Here is a 14,703-nt window from a genome sequence, read left to right on the forward strand (position 1 = left end):
GACAACCAACATAACCCAATTTATCTAAGTATTTAATATTTGAAGTTAATAAGGAGAAAGAAAACAAAATTTAAATTTTCGTTATTAATATTTTCTCACACTGTTTTTGGAGCTAATAAAATTAAGAAATTTTAGCACTAATAAAACGAAAATCTCACATTAGCAATGTATTGTCCTGGTTTATATTGCGGACGGAACATTCTGGAAGATGGAAATTTTTCAGATTGTGGATCCTGTCCAAGAGGTTTCAGAAGAAATGACTCAAATTTTATATGTGAACCCTGTTTAGACAGCCCTAAATTATATGACTGGCTATATCTAGGCTTTATTGTCCTTACTGTTTTAGTTTTACATTGGTTCTTCATTGATATGGTTTCAATGAGACAAAGGTTCGTGTTGTTTGCCTTCGTGCATGTACTTGATAATAGTAATAATAATTGTTTCCATTATTCTTAACTTTAGTTTCAGCAAAAATGTGTTAACATTGCACATAACAGCTTTAATTGAAGTTTTTGTTTCATGTTTATTGGCTCTATTATCAGTAAATCCAGTTGGAACTTTCAATGTTCATAGCTGTCATAGCCAGTCATTGGCAGATTGGTATACACTGTTGCATAATCCTAGGCCAAATTATGAAGACAAACTCTATTGTACCCAGGAGGCAGTATATCCCTTGTAAGTATTTTTGAAGTTCAATAGAAGTTTTCAGCTTCACTATTATGAGACATAAGAATTTGAATTAGGCAAATTTGTTGATACATTTTATATACTAATGTATAAATTTCTGTAAATTATATTTATTAATAATTTTTAATTTAAGTCTATATAAATGGGCTTTATGAAGGACCCACAGATGTAAAATAGCAATTAAACTAACATTTCATTCCAGCCCTGCATCTACTGATTTAATAGTCATTTTTAATTACTAAGGAAGTGCTCCTAAGAGTGTTAGTCTTACCAAAAGTATTGAGCTCCTTCTAGAAATTGATCTACCAAATATAGTACAGGAAACTTGGTGCACCATCTTGAGCCTCCAATCCCAGGTTCTATTTGTCTACATTTCATTAAAACCACTATCAAATTTCATTGTTCACATTCTGAGTGACTTATTCCACTAAGCTATTCTCTCCAAAAATTATTCACTGGGCTTAATTCAGGTAACAATTGTATAACTACCGGCTGGACTGTTCAGGTTAGAATTGGGATTTAATATATAAAATCACTGAAATTAGAGGAAGCAAATATTTGTGGCCAGTTTTTTTTATTGGATATTTTGGATAGTCTTGGTTATCCAAAAAATAGTCATATTTTAAATGTGAATCTTTAATAATGTCCCTTGAATATATGTATATAAGTTCCTTCTTTTCTTTTTTAGGTATACTCTTGTTTTCATATTTTATGTTCTTAATTTGAGCACTATGCTATTACTTCGCCCATGGGTTTGCAAGAAATTCCTACCAAAGCAAGGCAAAATGTCAATATATGCAGCCATGTATTTTATCCCTGTGTTGGTATTAATCCATGCCATTATAGGGGGACTAATATGTGAGTACTACATCATCAGTGCTATATGTAAAATCTGATTTTCCTTTAATTTTTCCAGATTACTCATTCCCCTATCTAATTGTTGTGGTCTCAGTTATATCTTGTGCAGCTCATTTTGCAGTACGGATGGAACAGACAATACCGGCACTTATCCGTTCAACCTTAACCCAGCCAAGAAATGTAGTGATTGTGTTAGGCCATTGGTGCATTCACGCATATGGAATCATTTCATTAACGGAACTGGTCGATCCGTTGGTTCACAGCTTATTGCTAATTTTGGTTCCTCTTCCAGCTGTTTTCTACATCCTTACCGCAAGGTGAATTTTAGTTTAACAATATTTAAGTTTTAATTATTTCTTTGGTGTATTTTGTTGGTTTTTAATTTTCAGGTTTACAGATCCCAACAAGTTTTATTTATAGCACAAAAGCCGATTCAAACGTAGGGAGAATCCAACCCTGGTAAATTATTATGATTATTATCGACATCCTCAGCCTCTGGAACCCAGGAGTCCAATATGTCAGTCACGGGCTAGAGATCTTTTAAAGATGTGTGAACTTTTAAATAGGACTGACAGTAGAGGCAGCGGATCGCGCTAGTAAAAGCAAATAAGTCACCTTCAGCTGCTTTTGAAATAACCGCCGAAAACTTATCTCCTACATGTATTTAGCATGAAAATGCATTTCCGGTATAGTATTTAATGAGGTATATTATTTTATCGTTTAAGATATGTTTGGTGTTTATCTGTGTAAGTGACATTTTCACTTACCTAAATATTACAATTAAATTTTTATTATTTTTATCATCATTACTTTTCACCTAAGGTCAGGGGTGGCGAAAACTGATCATGGATTTCTATCATATCAGTTAGGAATTACCAACTATTAAGAACGTCGTTTATTTAAAAATTTCACATAATAAGTATATTATTCCTGAATTTTCAAAGCATCAGAGTTAATAGTTAGATTCCCCCAGAGAGATTGTTTGACCTTTCTAGGAACATATGAGAACCCAAACTGCATCAAAACGGCAAAAGGTGAATTACGACGTGGTTAAGGAGAAAAATGCAAAGATGAAAACAAGAAATCGAATAAATCTTTTTACTCTTTTTAATGTTTAATTTAACGTTAATACAAATTTAACTTAGTAGTAATTAAAACCCTTAAAGTTTGGTCATACGCGGAACACACCGATAAGCCTAATTTACTCCCGCACCAATCAAAAGCAGATATAGGTTGATCGGAAAGAACACTGTTTTGCAACTGCTGTAATTCCCCCATAACTCCATATGGAATGTCGTCTGAGTCATTTTCAACACGTTTAGATGGATAAGAGCTGCAGACATATAATTGATACGTTAAGCAAATTAATTTTCCATTTATTTTGATAGAAATGAATGCGATAAATTACTAATGATATCATAATATTGATGCAGCATTGGTTAAAGTTCCGTAAACGAAGACATATATACATTGTCCAATTTCCAATGTTAATTTATTAGCAATTTTCAGTAATAGATTTGTCAAACATGCATATTAACAATATGCCATTCCAAAATTTATTTATTTAAATAATTATTAATTTGGTAACTAATTTTAAGCATTGGAAATAGTAGAATCAGTTTTAAATTAATAACTTGATCATGCTTATGCGTCGTAATTCCATTACTGGAAAATACCATTGCCACATCTTTGTTAACTTGACACTTACTATTTCCATAAACAAAGCGAACCGCTACCGCCAGTGGTCATAAATATGTCTCTGTTTTGAGGCAAATGTTTGACCTGCCAAATTGTTGATGCATGCGCATTTTCGACAAGATGCGCAAATCCCTTTTTTGGATGTTGTGTACGCATATCAAAGCAAAATAGTTTCGATTCCAACGTGGTAACCATCATCTTATTCATTGGAATGTCTTTGCGGTCAAATTGTATACTAACGACCTAGGCGGAATGTTATAATAGATTAATTGATACGGAATTTCAAAATTTAAATATTAATGTAATATAAAAAAAGAGTTAGAATGAATGGGTACGCCTGTAAAATATTTGAAAATCGATAATTATTTGAACGTTATGTTTCGTGCAAACTATTTATTGTACAAAAAAATTAAAAACTGTTCTTGATACATAGTTTATCCTGTAATGTAATAGAGTTCTTGGGAAAATAAAATTTGTAATTTGCTGGATATTTAACTACATTCAGCAGTGGTAACAATAGTGCAACTATTTGGAATTCAAAGCAAAATTAACGTCAGTGGCCATTTAAACCTATGTGAGGCGAGGTGTCATTCAGCAGACATCATAATAGCTGCTCAACTGTTGGCTCTGCTGAACCCAGCGTTTCATTTGTCAAATTTTATTCCTGTTATCGTTATTTTTACAGAGAAAACCAATATGCATTATATGGCGATCCAGGATTTTTAATAATTTGGAATACCATATATATTATATTTTGAAATAGATTTGTATTTGTAATGTATCGGGAATCTTAAGTCTTACCCCATTTTTTAAGCATTTTGTCCATCTAACGCTCATTGTCTTCAAGTCAAATATTTTGACATCACCATTATCATATCCGGCAGCGACCACTCTATCTGCGTTATTATAAGAATCGCCGAATGCCACGCACCAACAGTCTCTGCCTGCTTGACCTTCTAAGGGGGTAAATTTTGCCACGGGGACGTCTTTTTGTCGAACGTCCCAAATCATCACGCATCCTTAAAGTATTTATATACAATAGTCAGTACCTTTCATGCAGTATGAGTCACTTTTTTTTTGAATGATTATTAGAGCTACATATTCAATAGTTGGGTTAATAATGTTGATAGAGGATAAATATTTTGGAAAGTCAAAACTAAACCATTAATGTAATCTGAAATTCTGGTACCCATTAGAAAAAAGTAAGTTGATGACGGTCCCCAAGGAATGAAGGGTCCGAATTGAAAAATAACAAGCTCAGGCCCGTCTAAGAGCGACTTTAAAAAATATTGGTCTTTCACGCGTTCTCCAGCTTTTCTTGGCCTGAGCACTAATATATTTTGCCTCAAAATAAAGTACTACCATCTCGAGATCCAGTAACCAATTCGGGGGCACCACAGTTTACACTCTGTCCGGCTACCCCATCGATAGAATTTATAACGGCTGTATGCGCGGTGGTTTTATAAACTGGCATTAAAGTGTCTTCTAAATCCCTGTAAAAGCAACAACTATTAGTTATATATGTAATATCTAAAAATCGCTAATTTTTAAACATGCGTTTTAATGGAAGAATTTATATTGAAACCGCATATTAGTGCTTCTGTTAAACATAAGGTTTAAAATTATAAATAAATACTTGCCAAACTTGCAATCGTCCCAAGAAATCTCCTGTGGCTAAGTGCCTAGTTCTCAAGCTAGATGCCTCGAAAGTGCAGCATTTAAAGTGGTCCTTTTTGTGGAATTCATCAATTTTGTCCACCCCTTCCGCAGACAGAGAGTAAATCTCCACAATACCAGCCCCATTGGATTTTCCACCGACGGAGACAAATTTCGCCGAACAAGGAATCCATTTCACGTCGTGAATTGCATAATCTAATGATTTTTCATTGTGACAAATTATTTGGGGCTTCGCTAAATTCTCCATTTTCCTCAGAGCTGAGCAATTTAAATCTTTTCTTATTATAGTGCAAAAGTGCGCTATTGACCAAACAGCGGAAACGGAAAGCTGTTTCTGAGGACATCTATACGCAGTAAGTTAAAGCGTGAGATCTTTCAAATATAATTTCTATGTTAGATGGGGGAGACTGGGAGCTTGCCAGCGTTGCGTTCTCGGTGCAGTTAGACGCCCACAATTATGAATGCGCCCAGAGTAGTATTCATAGTTGTCGGGTAGATGCAACCGGCTAATAGATTGAACCATTTATATAGGAATGAATTCAGAAAGGGGAACAGCAAGAGCTCGAGAACTAATGTTATTTGATCATTTTCTTGAAGATTGGTTCAGATTATTAGCAGAGAAATCAAGACGAATATTAATTTTATTGTTCGAGGGTGAAAATTGCACAATCCAACACCTACCTTTAGTTCTTCGTACTTTTTTACATTTTACCATACTGTAAAATCATTTTATTGCACGCCTTTAAAAGCCAATATCATTGATGCACTAATCTCGGCATTGCCACATTTCAAAGTTCGTAACATATCTTTTAAGTTACTATAGTTACCTTCATTGGGTTTCTTTTATCTTTATTTATTTTAAGTTCGAATTTATTTTTGTTTTTGAAATTAAAAAATAATACAAAAACCCCAATTTGTTTTGAATTTTCAATAGTTGATAAGTTACGCAATGTATAAGTAAATAAGTAGCAAAAGGTATGATACAGTTCGCATTACTATTGCATACTGCAAGCCTTGAAGTAGTATGGTTGTAAAAGTAAAACTACTTCTATTTGCTCGTGCTAGAGAATTGGCCGGTAAAAGTGTAGATACTTTAATTCTTCCGGATGCATTAAGCTGTCACAATCTTTTGGAGATCATCGTAAAACAATATTCTTTACAGCAAATAAAAAGCAACATTTTAATCTCAGTGAATCAAGATCTGTGCCATATTGAAGACCATCTTAGCCTCAGTGAAGGTGACGAGGTTGCCATAATTCCCCCTCTCAGTGGAGGATAATTCATCAGCCATCATGAGCAACTTCTTAGCTTTTAAAACTGACAAACTGAATATTCAGGATGTTACAGATTTAGTCACTTCAACTTCTTGTGGGGCTATATCAGTTTTTATTGGAACCACTAGGGACAAATTTGAAGGAAAAACTGTAGTTAATCTCGAATATGAAGCATATGAATCAATGGGAATTAAAGCAATGGAAAGGATCTGTACTGAGATTAGAAAAGAGTGGCCTGAAGTAGAAAATATTGCTATATATCATAGGTAAAAGAAACCTTGAAAATCAACAGAAATGATTCACTTATAATATCAATTCTGTTTTATTGTTGTTTTCAGATTGGGTGAGGTTCCTACCAAAGAGGCCAGTGTTGTGATTGCTGTTTCTTCCCCTCATAGAGAGGAGGCCTTAAAAGCAACTGAGTTTTGCATAAACCACTTAAAACAATCTGTTCCTATTTGGAAGAAGGAGGTGTATTCCAATAATGAGGCAACTTGGAAGGAAAATAAGGAATGTCAGTGGTCAAATAATTATGTAGAATTTTAAATACCTCATTTCTTAATCATACTCAAAGTAGAAAGTTGGTAGTTTCTCCCCTTTTTTGCATCAGTTGAAGACTAGCTATCGAATATAACTTATATGATACTAAACATGTTCCTTTATCTATATAAAGTTTAGCACCAGAAATGTGATAAAATAATTTTGTTATGCACTACAGAGTGGTCTTTTAGGAACTGCATCAATTGATTATGAAAGAACTATAAAAGCTGAAAATTTGGCCCAATATTAAAGTTACAGGGGCAACATATGTAAAATATTTTTAAGAAGACAATATGCTAGTGGCATCTCATATATTATTGCATGCATAATAGTGTTGCTGTCTTAAAGATATTCTAAGCTTGTTGTCCCCAGCAACTTTAATATTCTGCTAAATTTTCAGGTTATTCTTATTTATAGTTCTTCCATAATCAACTGATATAGTTCATAAAGCACTACCCATTTTGGGTAATTGTTGATTTATATTATACAAATATTATGAGATTGTCAATATATTCCTTTACATTCTTAGAAAATAAAGTTTTGTCTGGGGTTATTCCATTAAATGGTAGTTTTATTTTAGCTGATAATGAAGTGTATCCTCCACGAAGGAAAAAATGCAAGTTTGATATTGTCCAAGAAGTCCAAACAGATTATATTCCTCCACATTTAATACAAATCAAAGCCTCAAATTCTGAACTTGATACCAGGATTGAGAAGTTTATGGAAAGAAAAAGAGCTGAAATTAATGCTCATAATGATAGAGAATTCTTTAGATGGTAAGTCAATTATACATTATTTTGTTATTAATATTATTTTGTGAGCATAATTAATCACAAAATAAAAAATGATATTTGAAGACATTAAGTACAATATGAGATTTGATTTTGAAACACGTGTTTTTTTAATTTGACCAACATAGTTAATATTTTAGCCAAAAAGATCCTGAATATAGCTGTGCAAGAATAGATGCCACTGTACCGAAAAGGAAAGACTCAAAAAGTCATTTACAAGGTATATTATTATTGGTGATAATGTTAAGTTTTGATGTGGCTATAATTTTTTATAGTTGAAAGGGTGTTAAATTGTTATCAATACCGAGACCAAAAGGACTGGAACTACATGAAAAAATATATACCCCCTAACGGCATTGAGGAGCGAGTTCACATATTGGAATCGCAGTTAAGCTTAGGAAACGCTGTGCCAAAAAATATCTATCAAAGACTTAAACACTTGGAAGATCGTCTACTCTTGCTGGAAAGTTTGTCACCGGAATATTTACAATTTTGGGTGCGTAATTAGTAATGTTCTACATATTTAATATTGTGCAAACTTGGATTTGTAGGAGAAATCATCTGTGATGTCCAATAAATCATTAAAAAAGAAAATATTTTTACCATCAGAATTAGACGAACTTATTGCAGAAGTGGAGAAGAAATGTTTAAATAATAACTAGAGTTTGGTATAAGTTTGGAGTTTATAGCATTTAATAAAAATTTACAAACAAATTTCTAATTTGTGTATGCTTTGCGGTTCACTTGCATTGTGTTTAAAGAAATTCAACTGTTAATTCTAAAGATTTAAATGGAGCCACCCAGATTTTTTTTCTAATGGAATGCTGGATGCACTTCTAGAAATATTTTACGTAGTGTTACCTATAGCTAAATTTAATAAATTTTGGAACGTTCAAGTACGAAATCTAATTTAAAAAATGCTTTTAATCTGTATGCAGATTAAAGGTGTATTGTAATGTATTTAATTGCACTTAGTTGTGATTACAGAAGACTGGAAATTCTTAGATTTTTTTTTTGGAGGTGTATTAAGGACAAAGTGTATTAAAATAAATGTTTCTCAGAATAAATGACAAACCGTTAATCCATAATCGGTTAGGTGTATTATTTCAGAATAGCGGGCATAGAGGGCGCCACTTACTTCTTCTGACTACCCTTCTAAAATAAAAAGCCTTGACTATGGATATTATCAGGCCTTCTCGTTAGCTTTGCGCAGTGGCATTATCGTAACCAATGAGGTTAATCCGAGGTGCGATTATTGCTAGTTGAAAACTTTAACCAATACCCCGCCATGTGCACGTGAAAGACCGTGCGCTAAGGCAATTTTTGTAAGCCTCCATTGAGGCTGTTTATATAATTAAATTGTAATTTTGGGTTGGGCAACCGCATCCAACCTTCGACCTAGACCGGACCCAATAGCCATATGCAGTAAATTCTGATTTCTAAATTGCTTTTTCTTCTGGGTTTTTCAAAGGGGACAAGTCCCTTTTCCTGAAGATTTTCATAGAAAGGGAAACAAGAATCTAAGTTTTTTCCATTCTATCTTACGCTGAGTTGCTTATCTAATTGAAATTGTTTCGGCAATGGTCAGTAACGGTTGATCATCAAAGGTCGCGCAAAACCGAACCTTTCGATTGAACCTGATGTTTTTTTCTTTTAATAAGGAATAGCTTGTTTTTCTTAGACATTTGTACAGTCTTGTCTTTTAATATTCTTATCAGCTCTATACCTGGTGCAATCTATAAATTCCAGTATAGCTGTTTAGATCCTCTCAAGCTGTCACCAAACTTCAATGTTCAATTTAGGTTATGTTTACACACAAATCCACGTAAACAAATAATTTTAAAGTTTATTAACTTCGAAATTGAAAAATGGTATTGAAACGGACCAAAGGATATCAAGATATCGATGGGAACACTACGACTCAATCTAGAAATGAGCCTGTAGATCCCGATGCCATAATCCCGCAGGAGATTGAAATGGCTTCAGTTGCAGTAGTTCCTGATGGTAAGTAGGGAAACACAAAGTATTTGGAATTAAATAGAAGTGGAAAGTGGATTATTCCCTCAGATTGAATAATCATACAGAATCTGTATGATTATTCAAACTAATGAAAGAATTCACTTTCCAAAGATTTAAAATGAGAAGGATAGCATGTGATTTAAAACAAGACCAGTATAGGCCTAATAAAAACAGCCTGATTAATATGTCATTTCAATCTTAATGTGCTTTCAATCCTGTTCTTATGACCTTAAATATAGTTTTCGATCTGCTACATGCTTCAATATTCTTGGAAAAGAGGACTGAATTGAGTTTCTTAATTTGATAAAATTTTGGTTTAAAACATGTTTTTTAAGAAAATAGGGCTCCATATGGTCCCACCCTTGGATTGGAAATCACATTGTATCTGCAATAAGTGATGGAATTAAAAGCACCTATCAAATTTTATATAATTTGCTTTTGTATTTTTTGTAGATACATACACAGTAACTCAGGCAGTCAATGCCTTGGGGTTTGGTTGGTTTCAAGTGAAACTCTCACTATGGACTGGCCTTTGTTGGATGGCAGACAGTATGGAAATGACTATTTTATCCATACTTTCACCAGCATTACACTGCAGCTGGCACCTTACAAGGTGAAAATGAATAACTTAACCATCATGATGTTATTTCAAATAATCATATTTCTTTTAGGTATCAACAAGCTTTAACAACAACTATAGTCTTTCTTGGAATGATGCTTTCCTCAACATTTTGGGGTAATCTAAGCGATAGATATGGAAGAAAGCATGTATGTTTTTGTTGAAACTGCTATGAAAATAATATTTTCTATGACTGTCTCAAAAGTGTCTGAAAATAGCAGATTTTAGAGAAAAGGCCACATATGAAAACATATAGTATTTTGCACATTCAAATGCATATGTAAAATATGCTTTTCACCTAATACTTATAACACAGTATTTTCATGTTTTTAAAGTAAATGTTTTTTTTTTGCAGTAATAGAAAAAGTGTATCTACTTTAAAATATGAAGTGATATTAACCTCTGTTACCATTAAATTTCTTTATTGTAGGCACTAAGCTTATGCGCAGTATTATTATTTTATTATGGGTTGCTAAGTTCAATAGCTCCCAGTTTCATGTGGATGCTTCTACTGAGAGGTCTTGTTGGCTTTGCCATTGGATGCACACCACAATCGTAAGTATTTTACTTTTAATCAAGAGTTTGATTGTTTTGCTGAATGTCTAGAGTGTCGTTTTTAGTGTTACACTGTACGCTGAATTTTTGCCCACAAAGCAACGTGCAAAATGCGTAGTACTCCTTGACGTAAGTCGTTTTTCATGTAACAAATCAACGTCAAATAGAATAGTTATTTTGCAGTGTTTTTGGGCGTTAGGGGCTTGTTTTGAGGTAGCCTTAGCGTTAATCGTAATGCCCACTTTGGGTTGGCAATGGTTGTTAGCTTTGTCCACGGGCCCGCTGTTAGCTTTTGCCATAATTTGCCCAGTAAGTTTGTATTGTTCCTGCATGAATCATGCTCAGATTTAAGTGCAACTTTGGTAAAAAACAAAATTGATTTAGTGGCTTCCAGAGTCGGCTAGGTATCATGTTGCCAGCGGGCAGACTGACAAAGCCCTTGAAACCCTGGAAAAAATTGCCAGAGATAATGGCAAACCCATGCTTTTAGGGAGATTGGTGGTGGATGATGTCACCTTGTCTTCTCCTCACAGAGGCCGTTTCAGAGACTTATTGGTACCATCTCTGAGATTAACGTCTCTGCTTTTATGGTTCATATGGTTAGAACCGTTTTTTAAGTTTTGAGATTTTTTTAAATTTATTACTTTAGGTCTTCGTGCGCTTTTTGTTATTACGGTCTGGTTTTGATGACCACCGAGCTATTTGAAACTTCGTCAATTGTGTGCGGAGAAGGAGTAAAACCTGGACAGAGTTTGGATACTTGCGCTGCTGACTGCCGACAGCTCCAAACTACAGATTACATCGATTTATTATGGACCACTTTAGCTGAATTTCCTGGTATATTACTCTTTGATAGTTGATGTCACTCTCTTAAGATCCTTAATTTAAGGTATTTTTATAACAATATCTATTATCGAGCGATTTGGGAGAAAGAAAACGATGGCTGTTCAATTTATTGCTTACGCCATATGTTGCAGTTTTCTTGTTATCTGCCCGGGAAAGTAAGCATTCAAACATTTATTTAAAAATTGGTATTTATGTGTTGTTTCCATTGTAGGCGGGCAATATTAACTCTAATGCTATTTTTGGCGCGTGGCATTATAGCAGGAGTATTTCAAGCTGCATATGTTTATACCCCTGAAGTATATCCTACATCACTTAGATCAGTGGGCGTGGGATCTTGCAGTGCCATGGCCAGATTGGGAGCTATGGTTACTCCCTACGTAGCGCAGGTAAATAGTTGAGTAAAAACAACTCATCTAATAAGTGCATAATGTTTTACTGCACGTTCATTGCAGTTGACCGAACGACGCTAAACGGAGATTTGTCAGTAATTGATGTACTGCCATCAATTAAGTTATCAGTAAGATATGTACAGTGAAGTGTTACTTTTAGCTTGCATATGCAGGTGACAAAGTCATTTTACCGCTCGTTCTTGTAAATAAAACATATTTTTTAGTCGTTTTTAGTACATTTTCACTAGAAAATTTGATAACGACTATTTTTATGATTTGAGAATATTTTTGTTTTATAGCTAATTTTTGAAGACATATTTTCATCTTTCTAGGTTCTATTAAAAACGTCGATATCTTTCGCTACTTCAATATACGCAGCAGCAGCTCTTTTGGCTGCCATTGCCTGTTTACTGTTACCTATCGAAACCACGGGGAAGGAGTTACCTGAAAATATTGTGGAACAAACTAGGACCAATAAGTGAACTACTTGTAAGGGGAGATAATGTTGTAATGCTTCCGCATAGAATTTTGCGGATATAACTTAATGTGTAATAATTTAAATCTGCAAAATTCATACTAGTTATTAATGAAAGTTGATCAAAGCCAAAGTCTTCTATTTTTAAATTTTATCTTTTAAGAAAGCACTATTTATTTAATATTTATATTTTTTTATTTAGTAGGCACATAGTTTTGATCATTAATCAATGTAGCTTATATCCATTCATTTACATAATTTAGTATAAGAAAAATAAATGTGGAATGTGATAATTTGGTGCTGGGAAACACTCATTTTTTATATTTATATTAATTTATTGACTAATGTAGGTAATAAAATTATTTATTTATTTAATAAATGCATATTTTCTTATTACTTCTGGCCTTCCCACATGGAAAATATTTTATAATCATTTTAAAAATTTACTTATATTGTTCTTTTTAATGCAGCTGGCCAGGCGCCATTTTACTTTTGACAACTTTACCATATTCTTCTGCACCAGCCTGATTCACTTCGACATATCCAGGAATAGTTAATGCACACCTGGCAAACCAATTGTTGACGTTGGCATAAGGCTTAATATTCCAACCAACAGCCTAGAAAAAAACATTAGCCTATAAAAGCAATGTTATAGTCGACAACTTACCACAAGATTTGCCACTGTTGCCACTAAGGAACAATCTGCAACTGTTAATTTATCGCCTGCAACAAAATTATTCCCTTCGAGGAAAACATCTAAGAATCCTAAGGCTTCTTCTAAAGGCTGTTTCAACTCATCAAGGATTTGGTCTTCCCCAAGATATATTATAGGGTACTACAATACAAGAATTAATTGCTCAAAAAAAGATGGTTTGTCTTAAGTTTTTCAGCATTTTTAAATAATGTCAATGTTTCAAAGTTGCTTCAACTTATTTGAGTGAACTATAATGCATTTTGAAGATAAGTGGTTCTTAAAATTAGAGCCAAGAATGATTCTTTTGGGTCCTAACACAAATCCACCTTTTATGAGAGAGTTGACTTTGTTATACAGGGTGTCTATTGCTATCCTTGAAACAGTTAGAGGCTGTCTATATCTAATGAAACTGTCAAATACTTACAAAAATTGCTCTAATTCGAGGATGTAGAGTTCCACAATCAAAATACAATCTCTGATCAACAACAGCTCTTTCCTTTGGATTAGTGGGATAGAAACTTTGGTCTTTGCCATAGACTGTGGCCAAATAAGGCCCAATAGCGTGACTATCCCAAATCGTAAAGTCCCCATCAGTGAGTGTAGGTACTGTATGTTGTGGATTGATCTGTAGCAATGATTTATGCATTAGTATGTGTATTAGAGTTTCATTAAGGGAACTGTAGTTAGGGTACCTTAAGAAAGTCCTCCTGGAGTTGGTCCTTTTTAAATAAATTCACTATTTGCACGTCCACGTCAAGGCCCAGGGCTTTGGCCGCCAGCAAGGCTCCTCTGGAAGGAGCACTAGGGGGGAAGTGGTATAGAGTTAACCCCATACCTATTATTGTTTTGTGACTTTTGCTGACGAGAATCTGTTTTCTATTAGCCGCAATTATGTTCAAAGCATTCGAATATCTCCAAATTGAGGTTAAAAACGAAAGAAAAAACAAGGAGTGACAATACATCTTTCTCTACATTATGTAGGATATATAGGCAACTAAAAATACACCAAACTATTTATTTAAGTTCAAAAATATGTAGTATAAGGTATCAAAATTCCAGCCTGGTGGTTTTTAAGATATTTTAGATGCAGCTTATGCTCATGCAGAATCTATTGAATTTTGCCCACTACAATTATATTATTAATCACAGTTTGAAACCACCTTCGCTTACTTCTGATAAAATCAGCGATTGAATTTTGAATAATATGTTATCATTGATTACATGTACGGTTTAAAAAAAACACTGCGTTATGGTTTAAGTGTTAACATTAATACGGCTCTAATATTGCGACTGCGATTGTAACAGCAATTTTGTATATTATAAGTGTATGTGCATGGTGTTTCTGAAAACGTTGACATTCATGACAATTTTATTTACACAATTTCTTAACAGTTTATAACAAGTTATTAAGCTTCATCTTAAGTACAAAAACTAAATAATTTTGTCAAAAATCTAACAAATAAGACAAACCAATGAATGATATGTGTGAATATAATATATTTAAAGGCATTGTCTGGGAAATAAGTCACATTTAAATATATCCGATTGTACGATGAAGCTTTCAGGCATGTTTTTACAATA

At 33.7% G+C, this 14,703-nt stretch overlaps 6 protein-coding genes and 1 non-coding gene across 10 annotated transcripts; 5 read left to right on the forward strand and 2 right to left on the reverse strand.

The window, feature by feature from the left end:
- The first annotated feature begins 31 nt into the window (after positions 1 to 31).
- Positions 32 to 2,212, forward strand: LOC136419831 (JNK1/MAPK8-associated membrane protein). The gene is made up of 5 exons (XM_066406397.1): positions 32 to 389; positions 463 to 675; positions 1,376 to 1,545; positions 1,604 to 1,862; positions 1,935 to 2,212. Exons 1-5 carry the CDS (start codon positions 166 to 168, stop codon positions 1,963 to 1,965), a joined length of 897 nt encoding a protein of 298 aa, XP_066262494.1. The 5' UTR covers positions 32 to 165; the 3' UTR covers positions 1,966 to 2,212.
- A 430-nt stretch (positions 2,213 to 2,642) lies between these two features.
- Wdr92 (WD repeat domain 92) lies at positions 2,643 to 5,264 on the reverse strand. The gene is made up of 5 exons (XM_066406433.1): positions 4,884 to 5,264; positions 4,606 to 4,736; positions 4,045 to 4,262; positions 3,254 to 3,486; positions 2,643 to 2,878 (listed from the first exon to the last, which is right to left on the reverse strand). The coding sequence occupies exons 1-5, from the start codon at positions 5,165 to 5,167 to the stop codon at positions 2,671 to 2,673; spliced, it is 1,074 nt and encodes a 357-aa protein (XP_066262530.1). The 5' UTR covers positions 5,168 to 5,264; the 3' UTR covers positions 2,643 to 2,670.
- Positions 5,265 to 5,810: 546 nt separating this feature from the next.
- On the forward strand, positions 5,811 to 6,199 carry Mocs2A (Molybdenum cofactor synthesis 2A). The gene has a single exon (XM_066406429.1). The coding sequence runs from the start codon at positions 5,945 to 5,947 to the stop codon at positions 6,197 to 6,199; it is 255 nt and encodes an 84-aa protein (XP_066262526.1). The 5' UTR covers positions 5,811 to 5,944.
- Positions 6,200 to 6,212: 13 nt separating this feature from the next.
- On the forward strand, positions 6,213 to 8,216 carry Mocs2B (Molybdenum cofactor synthesis 2B). The gene is made up of 6 exons (XM_066406393.1): positions 6,213 to 6,460; positions 6,533 to 6,708; positions 7,315 to 7,510; positions 7,666 to 7,745; positions 7,801 to 8,021; positions 8,077 to 8,216. The coding sequence occupies exons 1-6, from the start codon at positions 6,213 to 6,215 to the stop codon at positions 8,185 to 8,187; spliced, it is 1,032 nt and encodes a 343-aa protein (XP_066262490.1). The 3' UTR covers positions 8,188 to 8,216.
- Positions 8,217 to 8,726: 510 nt separating this feature from the next.
- Positions 8,727 to 8,867, forward strand: LOC136420226 (U4 spliceosomal RNA). Its single transcript, XR_010753164.1, has one exon. It is a non-coding gene; the product is annotated as a U4 spliceosomal RNA (small nuclear RNA).
- Positions 8,868 to 9,301: 434 nt separating this feature from the next.
- On the forward strand, positions 9,302 to 12,629 carry LOC136419810 (synaptic vesicle 2-related protein). 4 transcript variants are annotated; one of them, XM_066406368.1, is made up of 11 exons: positions 9,302 to 9,529; positions 9,998 to 10,157; positions 10,216 to 10,312; positions 10,594 to 10,718; positions 10,784 to 10,847; positions 10,902 to 11,027; positions 11,103 to 11,317; positions 11,368 to 11,555; positions 11,608 to 11,719; positions 11,776 to 11,950; positions 12,286 to 12,629. In XM_066406368.1, exons 1-11 carry the CDS (start codon positions 9,394 to 9,396, stop codon positions 12,433 to 12,435), a joined length of 1,548 nt encoding a protein of 515 aa, XP_066262465.1. In that variant the 5' UTR covers positions 9,302 to 9,393; the 3' UTR covers positions 12,436 to 12,629. The 4 variants fall into 4 exon arrangements, with proteins under 4 accessions (XP_066262465.1, XP_066262464.1, XP_066262463.1 ...); XM_066406367.1 differs by having other exon boundaries at positions 10,784 to 11,027; positions 11,776 to 11,957; XM_066406366.1 differs by having other exon boundaries at positions 10,784 to 11,027.
- LOC136419834 (glutathione S-transferase 1-like) lies at positions 12,601 to 14,023 on the reverse strand. The gene is made up of 4 exons (XM_066406402.1): positions 13,815 to 14,023; positions 13,547 to 13,747; positions 13,096 to 13,263; positions 12,601 to 13,045 (listed from the first exon to the last, which is right to left on the reverse strand). Exons 1-4 carry the CDS (start codon positions 13,953 to 13,955, stop codon positions 12,890 to 12,892), a joined length of 666 nt encoding a protein of 221 aa, XP_066262499.1. The 5' UTR covers positions 13,956 to 14,023; the 3' UTR covers positions 12,601 to 12,889.
- Between the last annotated feature and the right edge of the window lie 680 nt (positions 14,024 to 14,703).

The sequence above is a fragment of the Euwallacea similis genome, chromosome 3 (genome assembly GCF_039881205.1).
Source record: "Euwallacea similis isolate ESF13 chromosome 3, ESF131.1, whole genome shotgun sequence".
Taxonomy (NCBI): domain Eukaryota; kingdom Metazoa; phylum Arthropoda; class Insecta; order Coleoptera; family Curculionidae; genus Euwallacea; species Euwallacea similis.

Coding starts and splice junctions, on each gene's coding strand:
- LOC136419831 (XM_066406397.1), top strand. CDS start 166: ATGTATTGTCCTGGTTTATATTGCGGACGGAACATTCTGGAAGATGGA. Junction 1,546..1,603: donor CATTATAGGGGGACTAATAT/GTGAGTACTACA, acceptor TAATTTTTCCAG/ATTACTCATTCCCCTATCTA. Junction 1,863..1,934: donor TTCTACATCCTTACCGCAAG/GTGAATTTTAGT, acceptor TTTAATTTTCAG/GTTTACAGATCCCAACAAGT.
- Wdr92 (XM_066406433.1), bottom strand. CDS start 5,167: ATGGAGAATTTAGCGAAGCCCCAAATAATTTGTCACAATGAAAAATCA. Junction 4,737..4,883: donor TTGGGACGATTGCAAGTTTG/GCAAGTATTTAT, acceptor TTGCTTTTACAG/GGATTTAGAAGACACTTTAA. Junction 2,879..3,253: donor TCGCTTTGTTTATGGAAATA/GTAAGTGTCAAG, acceptor ATATGTCTGCAG/CTCTTATCCATCTAAACGTG.
- Mocs2A (XM_066406429.1), top strand. CDS start 5,945: ATGGTTGTAAAAGTAAAACTACTTCTATTTGCTCGTGCTAGAGAATTG.
- Mocs2B (XM_066406393.1), top strand. CDS start 6,213: ATGAGCAACTTCTTAGCTTTTAAAACTGACAAACTGAATATTCAGGAT. Junction 6,709..7,314: donor TTGGAAGGAAAATAAGGAAT/GTCAGTGGTCAA, acceptor GTTTTATTTTAG/CTGATAATGAAGTGTATCCT. Junction 7,511..7,665: donor GATAGAGAATTCTTTAGATG/GTAAGTCAATTA, acceptor TTAATATTTTAG/CCAAAAAGATCCTGAATATA.
- LOC136419810 (XM_066406366.1), top strand. CDS start 9,394: ATGGTATTGAAACGGACCAAAGGATATCAAGATATCGATGGGAACACT. Junction 9,530..9,997: donor AGTTGCAGTAGTTCCTGATG/GTAAGTAGGGAA, acceptor TATTTTTTGTAG/ATACATACACAGTAACTCAG. Junction 10,719..10,783: donor ATTGGATGCACACCACAATC/GTAAGTATTTTA, acceptor TGTCGTTTTTAG/TGTTACACTGTACGCTGAAT.
- LOC136419834 (XM_066406402.1), bottom strand. CDS start 13,955: ATGGGGTTAACTCTATACCACTTCCCCCCTAGTGCTCCTTCCAGAGGA. Junction 13,748..13,814: donor TCCAGGAGGACTTTCTTAAG/GTACCCTAACTA, acceptor TCATTGCTACAG/ATCAATCCACAACATACAGT. Junction 13,046..13,095: donor CAACAGTGGCAAATCTTGTG/GTAAGTTGTCGA, acceptor GTTTTTTTCTAG/GCTGTTGGTTGGAATATTAA.